The sequence below is a fragment of the Vulpes lagopus genome, chromosome 1 (genome assembly GCF_018345385.1).
Source record: "Vulpes lagopus strain Blue_001 chromosome 1, ASM1834538v1, whole genome shotgun sequence".
Lineage (NCBI taxonomy): Eukaryota > Metazoa > Chordata > Mammalia > Carnivora > Canidae > Vulpes > Vulpes lagopus.
Window position 1 is genome coordinate 26,404,368 of NC_054824.1, and position 18,196 is coordinate 26,422,563.

At 37.2% G+C, this 18,196-nt stretch overlaps 1 protein-coding gene across 2 annotated transcripts in view; it reads right to left on the reverse strand.

The window, feature by feature from the left end:
• Positions 1–618: 618 nt before the first annotated feature.
• Positions 619–18,196, reverse strand: part of HTR1E (5-hydroxytryptamine receptor 1E) — an 87,426-nt gene continuing 69,848 nt past the window's right edge. For both annotated transcript variants that reach the window (XM_041765082.1, XM_041765087.1), the window contains one exon: positions 619–2,297. In XM_041765082.1, coding sequence (XP_041621016.1) covers positions 1,020–2,117 — 1,098 coding nt within the window. In that variant the 5' untranslated portion in view covers positions 2,118–2,297 and the 3' untranslated portion in view covers positions 619–1,019. The remainder of the gene's footprint in view (positions 2,298–18,196) is intronic.

Sequence of the window (18,196 nt, forward strand, 5' to 3'; positions counted from 1 at the left end):
GGGGATACAATTTAATGCTAATTTCCTCAATGGGTGGCCTTGGTGGTAAGCATAGAATTGCCACTTGTATTTGTTTTTCCAAGTGCACAACTGGTAATTTAATGAGGAACATTTTCCAACAAAGTTCTTTAGATAATATATTCCTTCATTGGATCACTCCACCCTGTTAAGTTGCTTGTACTCCCACTTGAATCCTGCTAGAGTGAGGGAATGTGTGCAAGGTTCGGTGGGATTCTTCTCAGAATGGGAGAATGTCCAATCAGAATGGGAGAATGTCCAATGTGCCTATCAGGTAATATAGCAACACATAGACCAAAGGAGATTTAGATTATTTTGTATTTGTTTATATTCCATATTCATAACCAAAGACCTAGGAAAGTGCCAGAGTATTCATTCCAGGTTCTTTTTGGAGAATGAGGAAGCATATTGAATCTTGAACTAAAAAGGACACGTCAGCTGTACTATTTGTGCCTAAAAGGAGTGGGCTATGTAGTCACAGTAAATGATTTTAGCTCAGGTCTGCAAGCAGATGACAGCACACCACTTTTAATTTTTTTATTAATGCTTTATGTAGTCATGCAATTCCTACTAAAATTTGCACGCATATGGAACCATGACCTCAGATTTAATGCCACCCGAGGTTAAGTTGTCAGATATTTGATTTATAAGTAATAAGAAATTCTGCAAATGAAGATTCATTTTGGCATTCTTTAATTGCAGGATTAGCTGAAATGGCTAAAAAAAAAAGTGGCTACTATTTCACCTTATTATTACTTCTATGAAATTTCTGTCTTTATATGATAATGTTTATTTGAAATCATGTACCACAAATAAAGCCAGAGGTAGAAAACTGCACACCAGATAACAAACCTCAGACAAAACAGAACAAATAAACAGAAGGACCACATGAACTTACAAACTTTCCTGAACCAACTGTGTTCAAGAATTAATAAGCTGAACCCCTTTCCTCTGTCCATTCGCGAGGCTGGTAAAAACAATGTCTTTCAGCTTTTTGCAGCCTAAGTATGTTCTCTGCACTTAATTAGCCTTTTAAAAGCTAGCTTAAAGTCTTCATTAAAGCTTGTGTAGAGCAGAGGGTTGATCAGAGAATTAACATAGCCAAGCCACGTCAGAAAATCAGCCACTTCAGAGGACACTGTGTAGATGCTCAGACCTACAATCAGCTCCTTGATGAAAAATGGCAGCCATGACAAAATGAATGCTCCCAAGATCAGTCCTAGGATGCGTGCTGCCTTGCGCTCCCTGGTACTAGAGATTTGCTGACGTTCTCCTGGGTGATCTAGATCATTGTCGAAGGAAGGGATCCTGATCGAGGTGTTGATCTTTTCAAACTCTGTAGTAGGGTCTGAGGTGGAGAAATCAGACACACAGAAAGTCTGTGTAAGCTTACAACTCGCAAACGAATTTTGGCTATCTGTGCTTCTGTTGCTTAAGTGCCGGCTTGATCCTCTTTTCTGGTACAGGCTCTTGGCTGCATGGTAAATCCGGTAATACAGAATAAGTATCAAAGTCAACGGGATATAAAAGGCTCCAAGTGTGGAGTAAATGGTGTAGATGACATGGTCATGCTGGATGGTGCACTGACTGGGTGGTGGGCTGAGTTGACGGTGGCTCCTCCAGAACAGAGGGGGCATGGAGATGAAGATGGAAATGGTCCAGACGGTGAGGATCATCAGCCCAGCTCTCTTGGTGGTCCTCTTCCTGGCGTATTCAATAGCATTGGTGATGGCCCAGTACCTGTCTAGGGCAATCACACAGAGATGGAGGATGGAGCAGGTGCAGCAGGTCATGTCCACACTCAGCCACACCTCGCAGATGAAGTACCCTAGTTTCCAGCTGTCCATGACAATGTACATGATGCTCAGGGGCATGACGAGCACTGCCACCAGGAGGTCTGTCACAGCCAGGGAACAGATCAGGTAGTTGGCAGGCTGGTGGAGCTTCTTGGTGGTACAGATGGCCATGATCACGGCCAAGTTCAGCAACATGGTCAGGGTGGTAATGATCACCAGAGTCACGGAAATGAGCATCTTCTCAGTGATGGTCTTGGGTCTCACAGCCACATTGGCTTCTGTGGTACAGTTAGTGAGATTCATGTTTACCCTGTTTCAATCTACACTGTGGAGAGGCAGCTGGTTCTTTTCCCTCAGCTGGAAACTACTTAGACTTCAAACCTCTCATTTATAAGAAGACTGTAGTTTCTTCAGCTATGTAGTTTCTTATGTTCCATTTTATATGGGTAAAGGGAAGTACCACAGCATTTCTTCTGAGGGTTCCTGGAAAATAGTATGCTACTGGTTAATGAATGAAAAAGTCACATTCCCCCCCACCCTGCAAAATGTTATAGTATTTCAGTACTCATTCTTCTTTACACATTTTTGATATAATTTTCTTTCTTGTCTCTGGGTAAGAAGTTCAGTTTTACATTATTCTTCAAAAGACACGTTTTTTAAAAATTGAAGTATAGTTGATGCACAATGTTACCTTAATTTCAAGTATACAACATTGTGATTCACAAGTCTATTCCTTATGCTGTGCTAACCACAAGTGTAGCTACAAAAAAAACACTTTTTAAAAAGTTAAATTTCCAAAGTCTTTCTTGTGAAGATATTACCAACTTGAAAGTCTATTTTTGCCACCTGAATTACTTCCTTATTTATATTTATTAATATATATGCATTTACACATAAAACTTTTTTTTTTATTTGGAAACCTACATTTACATTGTATCATATTTAGAAATTCTGGGACATTAAGGAAAAAATTATATTGTTTATAATAAGCAGACTTCAAAACTGTTCTAAAGTTTCACAGCAAATGTTCAATTCCAAAGATATTTTAGTGTCACAATGAAATTGTGCGATTTTGTCTAATTATTTCTGACATTTTACATATCCCACTGTGCATTTCTTTGGAGAAAAGAGAAAAAAGCATACAACATTACTTTGATGTTTATGGCAAATTGTTCTCAGAGTAATACAGTAAATTGACTGTGAGACAGCATCATCACCAAGCTCAAAGAACTCCATATTAAAAAGAATGTGTTTAGTTTGGTTAACATTTGTATTCTTTCAATTTCTTCCTATCTATCTATCTATCTATCTATCTATCTATCTATCTATCTATCATCTACCTATCTATCATCTATCTACCATCTATGATCTGTCTCCTGGATAGCTGTGACTAAACTGGGCAATCAGTGAGATTGTGACATTTATTGGATACCTGGTTGTAAGGAATTTTTTAAAAAAGTACAACAGCCCCCTTTATGTGTAGTTTCGCTTTTGCACTTTGAGTTACCATGATCTGCAAGCCGATGATCCTCTTTCTGACGAATCATCTGAAAGTCAATAGTAGCCTAACACTACATCACAAAACCTGCGTCATTCACTTTACTTCATCTCATCATGTAGGCATTTGATCCTCTCACATCATCACGAGAAATATGAGTATAGCACAATAAGATATTTTGAGAGAGCATATTCACATAATGTTTATTATATTGTGATGTTATAATTGTTCTATTTTTTATTAGTTATTGTTGTTAATCTTTTATTTTACCTAACTGATAAACTTTATCCTGGGTTGGTAAGTAGAGGAAAAAACATAGTCCATATATGGGTCGGTACTATCTGCGCTTCAGGCATTCAGTCTTGGAATGCATCTCCTGTGGATAAGGGGGCACTACTGAATGTATATTCATGAAAACAAGACAATAAAAATCCATATAGGAATATTCACACCCAATGGCTGCTAGTCAGAACATCAATCAAATCCTCTGATTGTCTCTGTGGGATTAGGTCCAGGAAAACTTCAAAGAAAACTGGCATCTTGGCAGTTATAAGAAAGGACATAGATTGATGTGGATTAGGCTTAACAGACATTCTTTAATGAGGGCAGGAGCAGGTGACTCATGTGTGAAATGGAGAGTGAAGTAGGTGGGGAATCAGTGGGTAAACTGGGGACTGGAAGTCAGGGGGCAGGAATAAAAATCTCCAGCCACGGTGAGATCTATCTAGTTCTGGATTTAATTTTTTTCTGCCCTTTGGGCAAAAATCAAGACTGGGAGGTGGTTATCATTTTTTCTTAGATATAGAAAGTAAAAGAAAATAATTTCACTAAAGACCAAAAATGGGGCAATTGTTTTTAAGACAGTCTTTATCTTTCTGCAGTGAAATGAGAATCATTCAGCCTGTTTTCATTATGCTTTTACAGCATTTCTGTGGATGCATCCTCTTGAAATTCATGTTTCTCTAATTCTTCCATGGGACTGGCTCCACCAACAATACATTCTTTCTTGTAAATTAAATGTTTTCTTCTTCCTTGGTTATTTTTTCCTTCTTTTATAGTCAGTTTAAACTTGCATTTATATCTGAGACAGGCTGTAACATTGAAAATGTACAGGCTTTGGAATCAGACCCGGGTGGCACCTGAACCATCTATTAGCTTGGGGCAACCTCTCTACATTTCTTCTTGTGACCAACATGTTTATTTCTGTATTTTGACCCCTTTCTCCTTAATTAAATGACATAAAGTTCTTTTTTCCCTGCAAACATGAATCCTAAGTTATGTTTTCTTGTTTTTTTTAAAAAAGATTTTATTTATTTATTCATGAGAATACACAAAGAAGAGAGAGAGAGGCAGAGACACAGGCAGAGGGAGAAACAGGCTCCATGCAGGGAGGCCGACGTGGGACTCGGTCCAGGGTCTCCAGGATCAGGCCCTGAGCTGAAGGAAGCGCTGAACCGCTGAGCCACCCGGGCTGCCCTTTTCTTGGGTTCTTAAGGTTTGTTGGAAGAGTAGTTCTTTTTTTCTTTTCTTTTCTTTTTTTTTTTTTTTAAAGCTGGGCATGGAGCAGCACAACATGGGGCTTGAACTCACAGATCAAGACCTGAGCTGAGATCAAGAGTCAGACCAGCTGAGCTACCCAGGTGTCCCAGAAGAGTAGTTATTATTATTTTTAAAGATTTTATTTATTTATTCATGAGAGACACACAGAGAGAGGCAAAGACATAGGCAGAAGGAGAGGGAGAAGCAGGCTTCATAAAGGTAGTCCGATGCGGGACTCGATCCCAGGACTCCAGGATCACAACCTGAGCCAAAGGCAGGCCCTCAGCTGCTGAGCCACCCAGCCTTCCCCAGAAGAGTAGTTCTAAATAGGTTTTTCCACTCCAGTTAGGGGATTGAGAATATAGAGAGTAGCATGGATAAGAGACAGAAAACTCTAGAAGTTTTAGTTTGATAATAGATAATTAGGAAATGTTATTTTGAAAACATGAAGTAAAAAATAAATCAAAGAGTTCAGCTTCTTCAAGCTTTTAAAAACTGCTCTATTTATTTGAGCTCTCATACATCCTAATTCTCGTTTCTCTGGTGACATCTATTTTCTTCCTTATTTTATCCCTGTGTATTTTTCATTCCTCCCAGCTAACTATACATTTCTGGAGGGTGGAATGTATGTCTTATTCATCTTTTCAACTGCCTCCAGTTAAATTGGCAAAAACATCACTGTTTGGGGCTACACTGTCAGCTCTTTAATGTGACTTCTGGCTTATTTTGTGCCCAAGCCTTTCCAAATAGGAGTTAGGTTTTGTATCTCTGTGCTGTTAGTCACTCCAAATTCCTGCATACATCCAGCTTGCCATCTTTTATCTTTTTTTTCATTTAAGAATATATCTTGAAGTTTGTTCCATAACATCATGTGGAACGTAATCTTTTGAATAGCTGGGTGCAATGACCTGGGGAGCAATTATAGATTGAACAAGCCTGAGAACTGGGCCCTGGGGCTCTTCCCTAATCACGGGTCAGGAAGAAAAGGAGGAACCAGCAAAGCAGAGGAGAACAGCTATTCAGGTGGAGGGACACGATGAGAGATAATTCCATCCCACAATCAGGTGGACAAAGTGTATGAAGTAAGAGTGATCAGCTGTATAAATGCTGCTAACCTGCTATGGGTGGTGAGGACTTGACCATTCGGCTGGGTAATGTGGATGACACATTCACAAGACCTATTTGATGCAGTGGTGGAGACTGAAGGCTGAATGTGGGGGCGCCGGGGTGGCTCAGCCAGTTAAGTGTCTGCCTTTGCCCCATGTCCTGGGATCCAGTCCTGTATTGGTCTCCCTGCTCCAAGGGAAGTCTGCTTCTCCCCCTCCCTACTGCTCCCCCTGTTTGTGTGCTCTCTCTAGCTCTCTCTCTCAAATAAATAAACAAAATCTTAAAAAAAAAAGAAAGCTGAATATAGTGGTTTCAAGAAAGGTTGAGAAGAAAGGAAATAGAGGCATTGAATAAGAACAAGTATTTCAAGAGTATTGCTGAGGGATGCCTGGGTGGTTCAGCTGTTAAGTGTCTGCCTTTGGCTTGGGGCGTGATCCCGGGGTCCTGGGATGGAGTCCCATATCGGGCTCCTTGTGGGGATCCTGCTTCTCCCTCTGCTATGTCTTTGCCTCTCTGTGTGTCTCTCATGAATAAATAAATAAAATCTTTAAAAAAGAAAGAGTATTGCTGGAAAGGAGAGCAAAGAAATAAGGTAGCTGTGGAGGAAGATGTAGGGTCAAGGTTGTTTTCTGTTTAGGGAGAGAGAGATTATCTTTTTAAACTGGACTATTTGCAGTTTTCTTTGCTGCTGCACTCTACATCCTTCATATTGGGGCACAGAGCATTTCTGGAGTGAGTGGAATGTAAAAGAGGAAGCAGGAAAGCAGTCATGGAAGAGGCTGGGAGTCAGTGGGGCTGGGGCACCAAGGAAATAGAATTCTTTGAACAGTTAAGAGATTACACCGGGGACGTGAAGGGCACAAAAATATAGCTATAATCAGGAAACGATCCAACTTCAATTGTCCTTGGGTTCCTTTACCTTCTTAAGAAACTAGCACATAGTTTTATAATCACTACTGACTCCTTAGGAGGAAGTATGATTTCTAACTAGAACAGTGCTGGTTAAATTGCACCTGAAAATTTAAGTCTCTTTAGCGTTTTGCATAGTGGCAGGGGAGGAGCTGTAACACTTAAAACATGATCTGCAGAACCAGTCCGAACACCAATATCAACATACCAAACTTTCATTAGGCTATTGCAATGTAAAATTAGCCGCAATAATCATAGATAAAAATGGCCATATCCTATCAGGAGTTAATGCAGATACTTCTTGGGGAGGCTTGTAACTTTTAGTTTTTGCTCTGATTACGACATGGAAAATACCAGTGCAGTCCAAAGCTATTTTTAAATGGTTTTTCATTGAAATCAGAAATAGGAGAGAATCACAATAAACCAAATGGGCCAAAATGTATGCTGCTCTCACTTACTGAGATGCTTCAGAGCCTCTGATTTATACTACTCCAGTTACAGTACACCAGGGATAAGAAAGAGGTCATGAGTACACTCATTTTTATTTATTTATTTATTTATTTATTTATTATTTATTATTTATTTATTTATATTTATTTATTTCACTCATTTTTAATTTCACCATCTTATCTAGCCTTTATTGGTTTTCAATAACTGTTGATAATTTATCACAAATATCCTTTCATCTCTTCTTCGATTGTTTTCATTTTGCCCAAATTTCTTCAAGTAATTTAAAAAATATTTAAAATAGGATCTAAGAAACAAAATAAAACAAAAACACACTCATAAATACATATTACAAACTGGTGGTTGCCAGAGGGGAGAAGAGTAGGAGGATGGGTGGAATAGGTGAAGGGGATTAAGAGGTACAAACTTCCAGGAATAAAATAAAAAAGTCATGGGGATGTGAAGTGCAGCATAGGGAATAGAGTCAATAATGCTGTAATAACAATGTATGGTGATAGATGGTAACTAGACTTACTGTGGTGATCACTTCATAATGTATATAAATGTGGAATCATTATGTTGTACACCTAAAACCAGTATAACACTATAGGCCAACTATACTTTAATAAAAAGAAAGAAAATTTTCAGTATGTATCAGTTTCCCTTTTTTTTTTTTTTAAATTTCAGGAGCAGCTGCTTGTCCTCATACTACTAATTTTATCTCTCCAATTGTTCATTAAATTCACTTCCTCAGCTTTCATAAAGAATTGTCTTGGCATGTCTATAGGAAAGAATAGATAGCAGTTTGTTTCTCATTTGGTTTTCATTGGGAGCAAAGGCAGACATAGAGGAGATCCTGGAGTGTGGGGCTCTTTATTTTCTTCTTCTTGCTTATTTGAATTGTGGTTGGGAAATGACATGTGGTTATTATGAGGTTATTCATAATAACAGGAAACATTATCATTATAAAAATCAAACAAAACAGAGTACACAGGGTTTTAGGAGACGTTTACATATTCTGGACATATGTCTTTTGTCAGAATAATGTTTTGTGAACATTTTCTTCTACTTTATGCTTTGCCTTTGTATTTTTTAATGATGTCTTTTGATTCTAATGATGCCTTTGATTTAATGATGTCTTTTGATACGCAAAAGATTTTAATTTTGATGAAGTCTAAGTTATCTACTTTTCTTTATGATTAGAGCTTCCTGTGTCCCAAGAAATGACTTTAAGGTCACTAAGATATTTTTCTATATTTTATTTTAGAAGCTTAATACCTTAATCTTTCATGGTGGAAGAGGTCATCAGGGTGACATGACCACTGAGTGACCTGTGAGCTGGACCCTGACAATCCAGAGGCATCTCATCACCTGCCCTCCCCCATCCTTGAAATGTGTGGCTTGGCCTTACATTCCTACAGTGGGAGCTATTTTCAAAGATGCAGCCTTGAGAGAGCAATGTGTTGGAGAGACTATCTGGATGGTATGAACTACTGAACCTAGGTTAAGTCTTCTCTATAAACTTCAAAGATTCTGGAGGGTGAGTGTGGAGATCTACTCATCTCATGGCCACTTGTGTAATTTCTCTTGGTTATTAAACCTGCCACTTACCAATCTGGAAGGTCTGTCTCTTAGAGTCTTCTTGCCCTCCATTTTCAATGGCCAATTTCAGATTTCACCTGAGAAATTCCTGAATTTTGTAAACTAACAGTTCATGACCATCTTGAATAAATTTTTGCATTTGGGTATGACATAGATGTTGAGGTTTATCTTTTTCCCCTATGTGGATGTTTGGATATTTCAGCAAATTTTGTAGCAAAGGCTTTATTTCCCCATTGAAATGCTTTGGTGTCTTTGTCAATAAATCAACCGTATATGTCAATTTATTTCTTTGCCCTCTCTTCTCTTCTTTGACCTACCTTTGTGCCAATATAATATTGTCTTTATTACTGTAGCTTTTAAGATCTTGATATCAGGTGGTAGGAGTCCAACTTTGTTCTTTTTTTTAGGCCTGTTTTTGCTATTCCAGGTTCTATGAATTTCTAAATAAATTTTGGAATCAAATGATCAATTTCTACAAAAATCTGCTGGAATTTTAGTTTGCATTATGTATAAATTGTAGACTAATTTAGGGAGAATTAAAATTTATAAATATTCTGTGTTCTCCCAGAAAGAAATAGCATTCTCCACTTATTTTGGTATTTCTTTTTTTTTTTTTAAGATTTTATTTATTTATTCATGAGAGACACACAGAGAGAGAGAGAGAGGCAGAGACACAGGCAGAGGGAGAAGCAGGCTCCATGCAGGGAGCCCGAAATGGGACTCCATCCCGGGTCTCCAGGATCACGCTCCAGGCTGAAGGTGGCGTCAAACCGCTGAGCCACCTGGGTTGTCCCTATTTTGGTATTTCTTAGTTTCTCTCAGTAATATTTGTAATTTTCAGTGTAGAGGTTTTGCACATATTTCTTTAAATTTATCCCTATGTGTTCTTAAATTTAATTTTTAAATTTGAGTATAGTTGACATGCAATATTACATTAGTTTCAGGTATACAATGTAGTGATTTAACCAGTTTATATATTTTGCTATGCTCACTACAAGTGTCACTACCATCTGTCACCATACAATGCTATTACAATATCATTGACTGTATTCCTTATACTGTGGCCTTTATTCCCATAACTTATTCATTTCATAACTGGAAGCTTGCATCTCTCACTCATTCATTCATTCTTTCCATCCCATGCACCCACCTTCCCTCTAGAAATCATCAGTTTATTCTCTGTATTTATAGGTCTGATTCTGCTTTTTTTTTTTTAAAGATTTTAAAAATTTATTTATGACAGACACACACACACACACACACACACACAGAAAGAGAGAGAGAGAGAGAGGGAGAGAGAGAGAGAGAGGCAGAGACACAGGCAGAGGGAGAAGCAGGCTCCATGCAGGGAGCCCGACGTGGGACTCGATCTGGGGTCTCCAGGATCATACCCCGGGCTGAAGGCGGCGCTAAACTGCTGGGTCACTGGCGCTGCCCTGATTCTGCTTTTTGTTTATTCATTTGTTTTGTTTTTTAGATTCTGTGTATGAGTGAAATCATATGGGGTTTGTCTTTCTCAGTCTGACTTATTTTACTTAGCATAATACCCTTTAGGTCTATGCATGTTGTCACAAATGGCAAAAATGGCCAAACAAACAAAACCTCAGTCTTTTTGTGACTGTGTAATATTCCATTATGTGTGTGCTTGTGTGTGTGTATCTATATCTATACTACATCTTTTTTATGTGTTCATAAAACCAGTGGATACCAGTGGATACTTGGGCTGCTTCTAGATCTTAGCTATTATAAATAATGCTGTTAATAAACATAGGGGTGCATAAATTGGTAGTGTTTCTGTAAAATAATAATGAAGTAGCAGAAAGAGGAATATCCATATGTATTCTAATATTTTTGTAAATTGTATTTGTATTTCAATTTCCATTTTTATTGCTTGTTTAGAGAAATACAATGTATTTTTGGATATTGGTTTTGAATCTGTGATCTTGCTAAGGACTTACCAATCCTAGTAGATTATTTTGTAGATTCTTGTGATTTTTCTGTGAAAACAATAACCTCATTTGCAAAAAGAGATAGTTTTAATTCTTTTCCAACTTAATTGCTTTTATTGCTTTGTCTTGTCATGTCATTCTGACTACAACTATAGTAAAATGGTGAATAGAAGTGGTGAGAGCAGACATTCTTATTTTCTTCCCAATATCAGATGGAGGAAATGGTCATCATTCACCATTAATACATTAGCTATAAGTTTCTCTCAGATCTCATTTATTAGAGGAAATTTTCTTCTATTCCTAAATCTCTGATAGTTTTTATAATAAATGGGTATTTAATGTTATAAAATGTTTACTGAGATAGTTTTATGATATCTTTTCTTTATTCTGTTAATGTGGTGAATCACAGTAATTCATTTTTTTTTTAGTAATTCATTTTTGGATATTAAACCCATCTTGTAGTCTTGGAAAAGCTTCAGTTAGTTATGATGTTTTTTAAAAATACATATTGCTGAGTTTGATTTGCTAATATTTTGTTAAGGAGTTTTGCATTTTTGTTTGGGAGAGATATTTGTCTGAAAATGTCTTGTATTGATTTGCAAGTTTTAGTATCAAGACTATGCTGGCTTTAAAAAATGAGTTTAAAAATTTTCTAAAAAAAATAAAAATTTTCTGAAGGGGTTTGAGAAATATCAATATAATTTCTTTTGCAAATATTTGATGGAATGAAACTGCAGATCCCTTTGGAACTCAAATTTTCCTCATGGGGAGGTCTTTTCTAAGATAGATTTATTTATTTATTTATTTATTTATTTATTTATTTATTTATTTATGAAAGAGAAAGAGAGAGTAAGAGCAGAGTCATGGAGTGGGACAGGACAGGGATAGAGGTAGAGGGAAAGGGAGACAGAGTCTTAAGCAGACTCTGCACTGAGTGCAGAGCCCAATGCAGGTTGATTTCATGACCCTGAGATCCCAAGTTGAGCTTCAACCAAGAAGAATCAGATGCTTAAACAACTGCACCACCTAGATATCCCTTGTGGGGAGATTTTTAACTATAAATTCAATTTCTTTACTATCCTTAAATAAATAAAAACCCCTCATCAACAACAACACCAAAACACTATATGCTGGGCTTTTTGGGACTTCTATTTTTTTTTTCTTGTTTACTTTTGGTAATTTATGTCCTTTAAGGAATTTGTCCATTTATCTAAGTTGTCAAATTCATAGTCATATAATTAGTTATAATATTCCTTTCATATCTTTTAAATGTCTATAATATCTATGTTACACTCATTCTTGATACTGATAATTTTATTTTTTTCCTCTTGATCAGTCTAGGTAAGTATTTTTAAATTTTATTAATCTTTACAAAGAACCAGCTTCTGAATGACTTGATTTCCTATATTACCTATTCTTTATTTAAATACTTTCAGCCTTTATATTTATTATTTCCTTCCTTTACTTACTTGGGCTTAACTCACTCTTCTTTTCTAGTCTCTTAATGTAGAAGCTAAGATAGTTGATTTAAAACTTTTCACCACCAGGGATCCTGGGTGGTACAGTGGTTTAGTGCATGCCTTTGGCCCAGAGCGTGATCCTGGAGACGGGATCGAATCCCACTTCGGGCTCCCAGTGCGTGGAGCCTCTGCCTGTGTCTCTGCCTCTCTCTCTATCATAAATAAAAAAATTTAAAAAAATAAAACTTTTCACCACCAACATAAGCATTTAGAATTATAAACTTTGCTATTAGCACTATTTTAGCTGCATCCTACAAATTCTAGTATTTGTATTTTCGTTATTATTCAGTCAGAAATATTTTCTGATTCCTTCATGGTTTCTTAGTTGATCTATGCAACATTTAGGAGTGCATTTCTTTTTTTTTCTTTCTTTTTTTAAAAAATATTTTATTTATTTATTCATGAGACACACACACACACACACACACACACAGAGGCAGAGACACAGGCAGAGGGAGAAGCAGGCTCCATGCAGGGAGCCTGACGTGGGACTCGATCTTGGGTCTCCAGGATCAGGCCCTGGGCCGAAGGTGGCGCTAAACCGCTGAGCCACCCAGGCTGCCCTAGGAGTGCATTTCTTAACTACAAAAATATTTAATGATTTCATGTATTCTTTTAAAAATGACTTTTAATTTCATCATACTCAGGCTCACAAAACAGAGTCTGTATGATTTCAATCATTTGAAATGTATTAAGACTTGTTTTGTGGCTCCATTTGTAGTCTACATTGGTGATGTTATATGTATGTTTAAAGAGAATGTACTTTCTATGATTGTTCCATGTAACTTGCTTGACAGTATTGTTCAAATTTCCTATACCTTTACCAATGCTTTCAGTGTACTATACTTGCTCTCAATCTCCATCCACCAGTGGATGGGGGAAGTATCCTGGGAGGCAGGAGGTCTCTGAATGATCAGGTGGGGCAAAATATATTCCTTTCCCTTTTTTTTTTTTTTAATTCCTTTCCCTTTTTGACTTGCATTAGATGGTGATACAAATGAGAAACAGCATTTTATTGTGTAAAGCTACTGATGTTTTGGGGTTTATCAGTTAAGGGAACTAATTATTTACCTTAAGTAACACATCCTTGGGTGATTTAATTTTTGGATGCTTGGTTTTACATTTTGAAAAGTGAGGATAATTATATCGACTTTACATATTTATAGAAAAAATGAAATGAGATAGCATTTGGCAAAGTGCTGGCACATTTCCTGACACCTAAGAGGTACTCAATAAACATTTGTTCAGTCTATTGTTTGCTGAGCATGCTCATATGTAGATAGACTAATGGATTTGTTATCTTCTTATTGAACTAAGAGGTATTTACTGTGTTTGTGTCCTTGAATATTTAATCCAGCCCTTTAAAATATATTCTTCAGCTGGGATGCCTGGGTAACTCGGTCAGTTGAGTGTCAGACTTTTGATCTCAGGGTCTTGGGATGGAGACCCTGCATCAGACTCTCTGCTCAGAAGGGATTCTGCTTGTCTACCTCTCCTTATGCCCCTCCCCCAGCTTGTGCATGCTCTCTCTCTTTCTCTCTCTCTCTCTGAAATAAATATTTAAAAATAAATAAAATGTATTCTTCAGCAATAAAAGTGATGAAACAAAATGTAAGTCTTATATATATTGATCAAAATATTATTCTTTAGTCAATCTCCCTCACATAGTTCCTTTTTAAGCATTCATAGTTGAATTTGACTTTAGGGTCTGTTTTTAAGAAAATTCATACCACATGTATTATAAGTTATGCTCATGCCTTTCTTGCATCTTTTGGAAACACAATTATATGTTTCTATCCAAAGATGAAGAGAAAAAGAGCAAGGTAGCTTTCCCCATCTACATAAAGTTGATGTGGAAAGCAGACTTATGCCTTTTTTAACCCATTAAGTCACTTCCTTCATTCAGTCATTTTTAATATTTAAAATCAGTTAACATATAGTGTATTATTAGTTTCAGAGGTAGAGTTTAGTGATTCATCGGTTTCATATAATACCCAGTGCTCATTACATCATGTGCCCCTCTTAAGGCCCATCACGCAGTTACCTCATTCTTCCACCCAGCTCTCCTTTAGCAACCTTCAGTTTGTCTTCTATAGTTAGGAGTCTCTTATAGTTTGCCTCCCTCTCTGTTTTCATCTTATTTTATTTTTCCCTCCTTTCCTCTATGTTCATCTGTTTTGTTTCTTAAATTCCACATATGGATTAAATCATATGATAATTATCTTTCTGATTGACTTATTTCGCTAAGTGTCATACCCTCTAGTTCTATCCATGTCGTTGCATTTTTTATACCCGAATAATATTCCATTGTATATATACATCACATCTTATTTAGTTATTCATTTATTGTTGGACCCCAATGTTAATTGCATCAATGCCCAGAATAGCCAAAATATGGAAAGAGTCTAGATGTCCATTCATGTATTTACAGTCATTTTGAAGGGATTATTATTTAGAAGACAAATCCAACAAGGTGTCAAAAGCAAGAGATGGGATTTAGTTGGGATTTGGAAGGGGTGACGCTGGTTGGAGAGTCTGGATTAGAGCTGAAACCTTCAGGGTTGAAAGCAGAGAGCTAGAAAAGGATGTAATTTAGAGAACTGGTTGGCAAGAAGGAGATACGATTTATTGGCAAAATGGTTTTACTACTTTAGAAACGATAATATAAATGTCAGACATTATTATAAAATCCTAGATAACATAAAAGAGAATTTAGAGAATTTTTCAAATTTGAAGGGTTTGTCTAAAACTTATGTTTTTAATTTGAGTCTTTTACACCATTAAACAGACTCTATTGGATAGTCAGCACACTTATGTTTCTTCGAAATCTGGTTAGTTTATTGGTTTGGGCTTTTACCTTATTACTTTTGCTGACCTATAAAGGAGAGCCTCAATTTTTGTCATGTTCAGAATATATTCTGCTTCTCAGATCACTACACAATACTCAGGTCACTCAGTGAAGAACAAACATAGCTTTTCCTTTTATTGTACAGTGTGCTCTTGTTACTCCTGGCTTTTGAACTCAGTTAGCTTCCCCAAGCCTTCTTTAACTGTGCTTCTGGGAATAGGCAATGCGCTAGCTATCAAACTCTGTCATGCCCCAGGCAGGAGCATACAGCGAGATAAATTTGTATCATCTATTTTTTAAAATAAACTTTTTGTTTTGTTATAATTTTAAATTTATAGAGAAGTTGCGAAGATAGCACAGAGAGAATGCCCATCACCCAGTTTTACCCATTGTTAACAACTTTTTTTAAAAACGATTTTTATTTATTTATTCATGAGAGAGGCAGAGACATAGGCAGAGGGAGAAGCAGGCTCCTCACAGGAAGCCCGATGCAGGACTTGATCCCAGAACCCTGGGATCACACCCTGAGCCAAAGACAGACGCTCAACTGCTGAGCCACCCAGGTGTCCCCCCATTATTAACATCTTACATTATGGAGCACATTTATCAAAATTAAGAAAGCAATATATTCATCACTATTAACTAAACTCCAGACCTTATTTGGACTTAGCCATTTTTTCCATTAATACCTTCCATCAGTTTCATTGCAGGATGCCACACTGTAGTTGGTCATATTTTCCCAGTCTCCTCTGCTCTGTGAAAATTTCTCACTGTGCTTGTTTTTCATGATCTCAATGGTCTTGGGGAGTACTGGCCAAGTATTTTGTAGAATGTCTCCTCATCTTAGTTTGTCTGATACTCTTCTCATGATTTTTCTGAGGTTATGGGACTTGGAAAGAATACCATGGAGTTGAAGTGCCCTTCTTGAATATAGATAATAGTGAAAGGGAATGGAGGGGAGGGGAGAAGAAATGGGTGGGAAATGTCAGAAGGGGAGACAGAACATGAGAGACTCCTAACTCTGGGAAACTAACTGGGGGTAGTGGAAGGGGGAGGAGGGCGGGGGGTGCAGGTGACTGGGTGGCGGGCACTGAGGGGGGCACTTGACGGGATGAGCACTGGGTGTTATTCTGTATGTTGGCAAATTGAACACCAATAAAAAATAAATTTATTATTAAAAAAATGAAGTGCCCTTCTCATTACCTTATGTCAGAGTACATCAAATCCATGTGATATCACTGGTGATGTTAACCTTCGTCACTTGGTTGAGGCAGCTTTTGCCAGGACTCTCCACTGCAAAGGGACTATTTTTCCCTTTCCTTGCTCTATTTTTTGGAAGTGAGTCATTAAATATAGCCTATCTTCAAGGATAGGGAATTAAGTTCCACCTCCTGGAGGGGGGAATATGTATATATATTATTTGGAATTCTTCTGTAAGATTGTCTCTCCTCTACCACTTATTTACTTATTCAATAATTTATATTTATACTTATACATCTATACATTTATGATTAAGTCCCAAGGAAGCAGTAGCCTCTAGGTTTGGGAAAATTACCTTTATAAAAGTGCTGTTGTGGGCACCTGGATGGCTCAGTCGGTTAAATATCTGCCTTCAGCTCAGGTAATGATCCCAGGGTCCTGGGATTGAGTCCTGCATAAGGCTCCCTGCTCTGTAGGGAGCCTGCTTCTCCCTCTCCCTCTGCCTGCCACTCTCCCTGCTTGTGTTCTCTTTCTCTGTGTCAAATAAATAAATAAAATCTTTTTAAAAAAGCACTGTTGATGCTTATTTACATTATTTGTTTATCAATATGGACTCATGAATATTTATTTTATTCTTTGGGTTATAATCGAATACTGCACTATTTATTTTTTTGCTTAAATTGTTCCAGGTTTAGCTATCGAGAACTCTTTCAGTTGGCGGTTGTTGCATCATCTCTTTTATCACATTGTTTTCCTTTGTGTAGAATGGATTGGCTACACCTCTTTGAAAGGTGTGGGGGAAAAACAATCTGCTCTGTGAGGTATAGATAAGGTTTTAGTCAATAGAGAGTCTCTATTGCCAGCAAATAAAGCCTTTTAATATGAAGGACACCTGTAGAATTGTTATTTACTTTTCAGCTGAGAATAATAAAAATGAACTTTATGAAGTGCCTGTCATTTAAGTGAGCTGGTGCTCGAGGTTATATTAGCATATTTGAAAAAAATGAAATGACTTTTTTTTGACCCAGCTTTAATGATACCACTGAAGTACTCAACTTCTCAGAGAAGATCTGGGCTCCTTCCTATGCTGTGCATACATTTTTTTCTTTTGACTCTTCTGCACTGCAACGGGCCTTTGTGACAGACCCAAGGGAATGAAGATTTAAGCTAAGTGCAGAGCTAAGGCTTCCTACTGGACTTCCACTTGGGGAGGCATTGCTAGCTCATGCCACTTGGCTCTGCTCCAATTAGTTCCAAAGGCATTTGCAGGTACCTTTTTTGAGGGGAGCTCAATCCACTTCAAGGTGAGAAATAAGAGATAGTGAGTTGTAATGAAATGGAGGGGTCAAGAGCAGAGACTTCCTTGAATGCATCTGAGATCTAATGATGGTTGGTTGTGTGGTCCTGAAAAAGACATTCTATTCTGGTGGGTCTCAGTTTCCCTATTTGTATAATTAGGGCTTCATTATTTCTGAGCATCTTTCAGATCTAAAATCCAATGATTTTTATGCTACAATTTCATGGTGGTTGGAAGAAGAGTATGTGCACATATTTACAATTCAGTTCCAAGAGTGAAGTAACCTCTAGTTTCAGGGAAATTATATATAAAAATGTACTGTTGATGCCTAATAAAATGCCAGTTTCCTGACATTTATGTAGCACTATTATTTTTCAAATTTACTTTCACTTTAATTTTCTTGTTTCAACATTTTCTGCTCATAACTTTGGACACATGATCTTTCTATCAAAGATACACATTTATC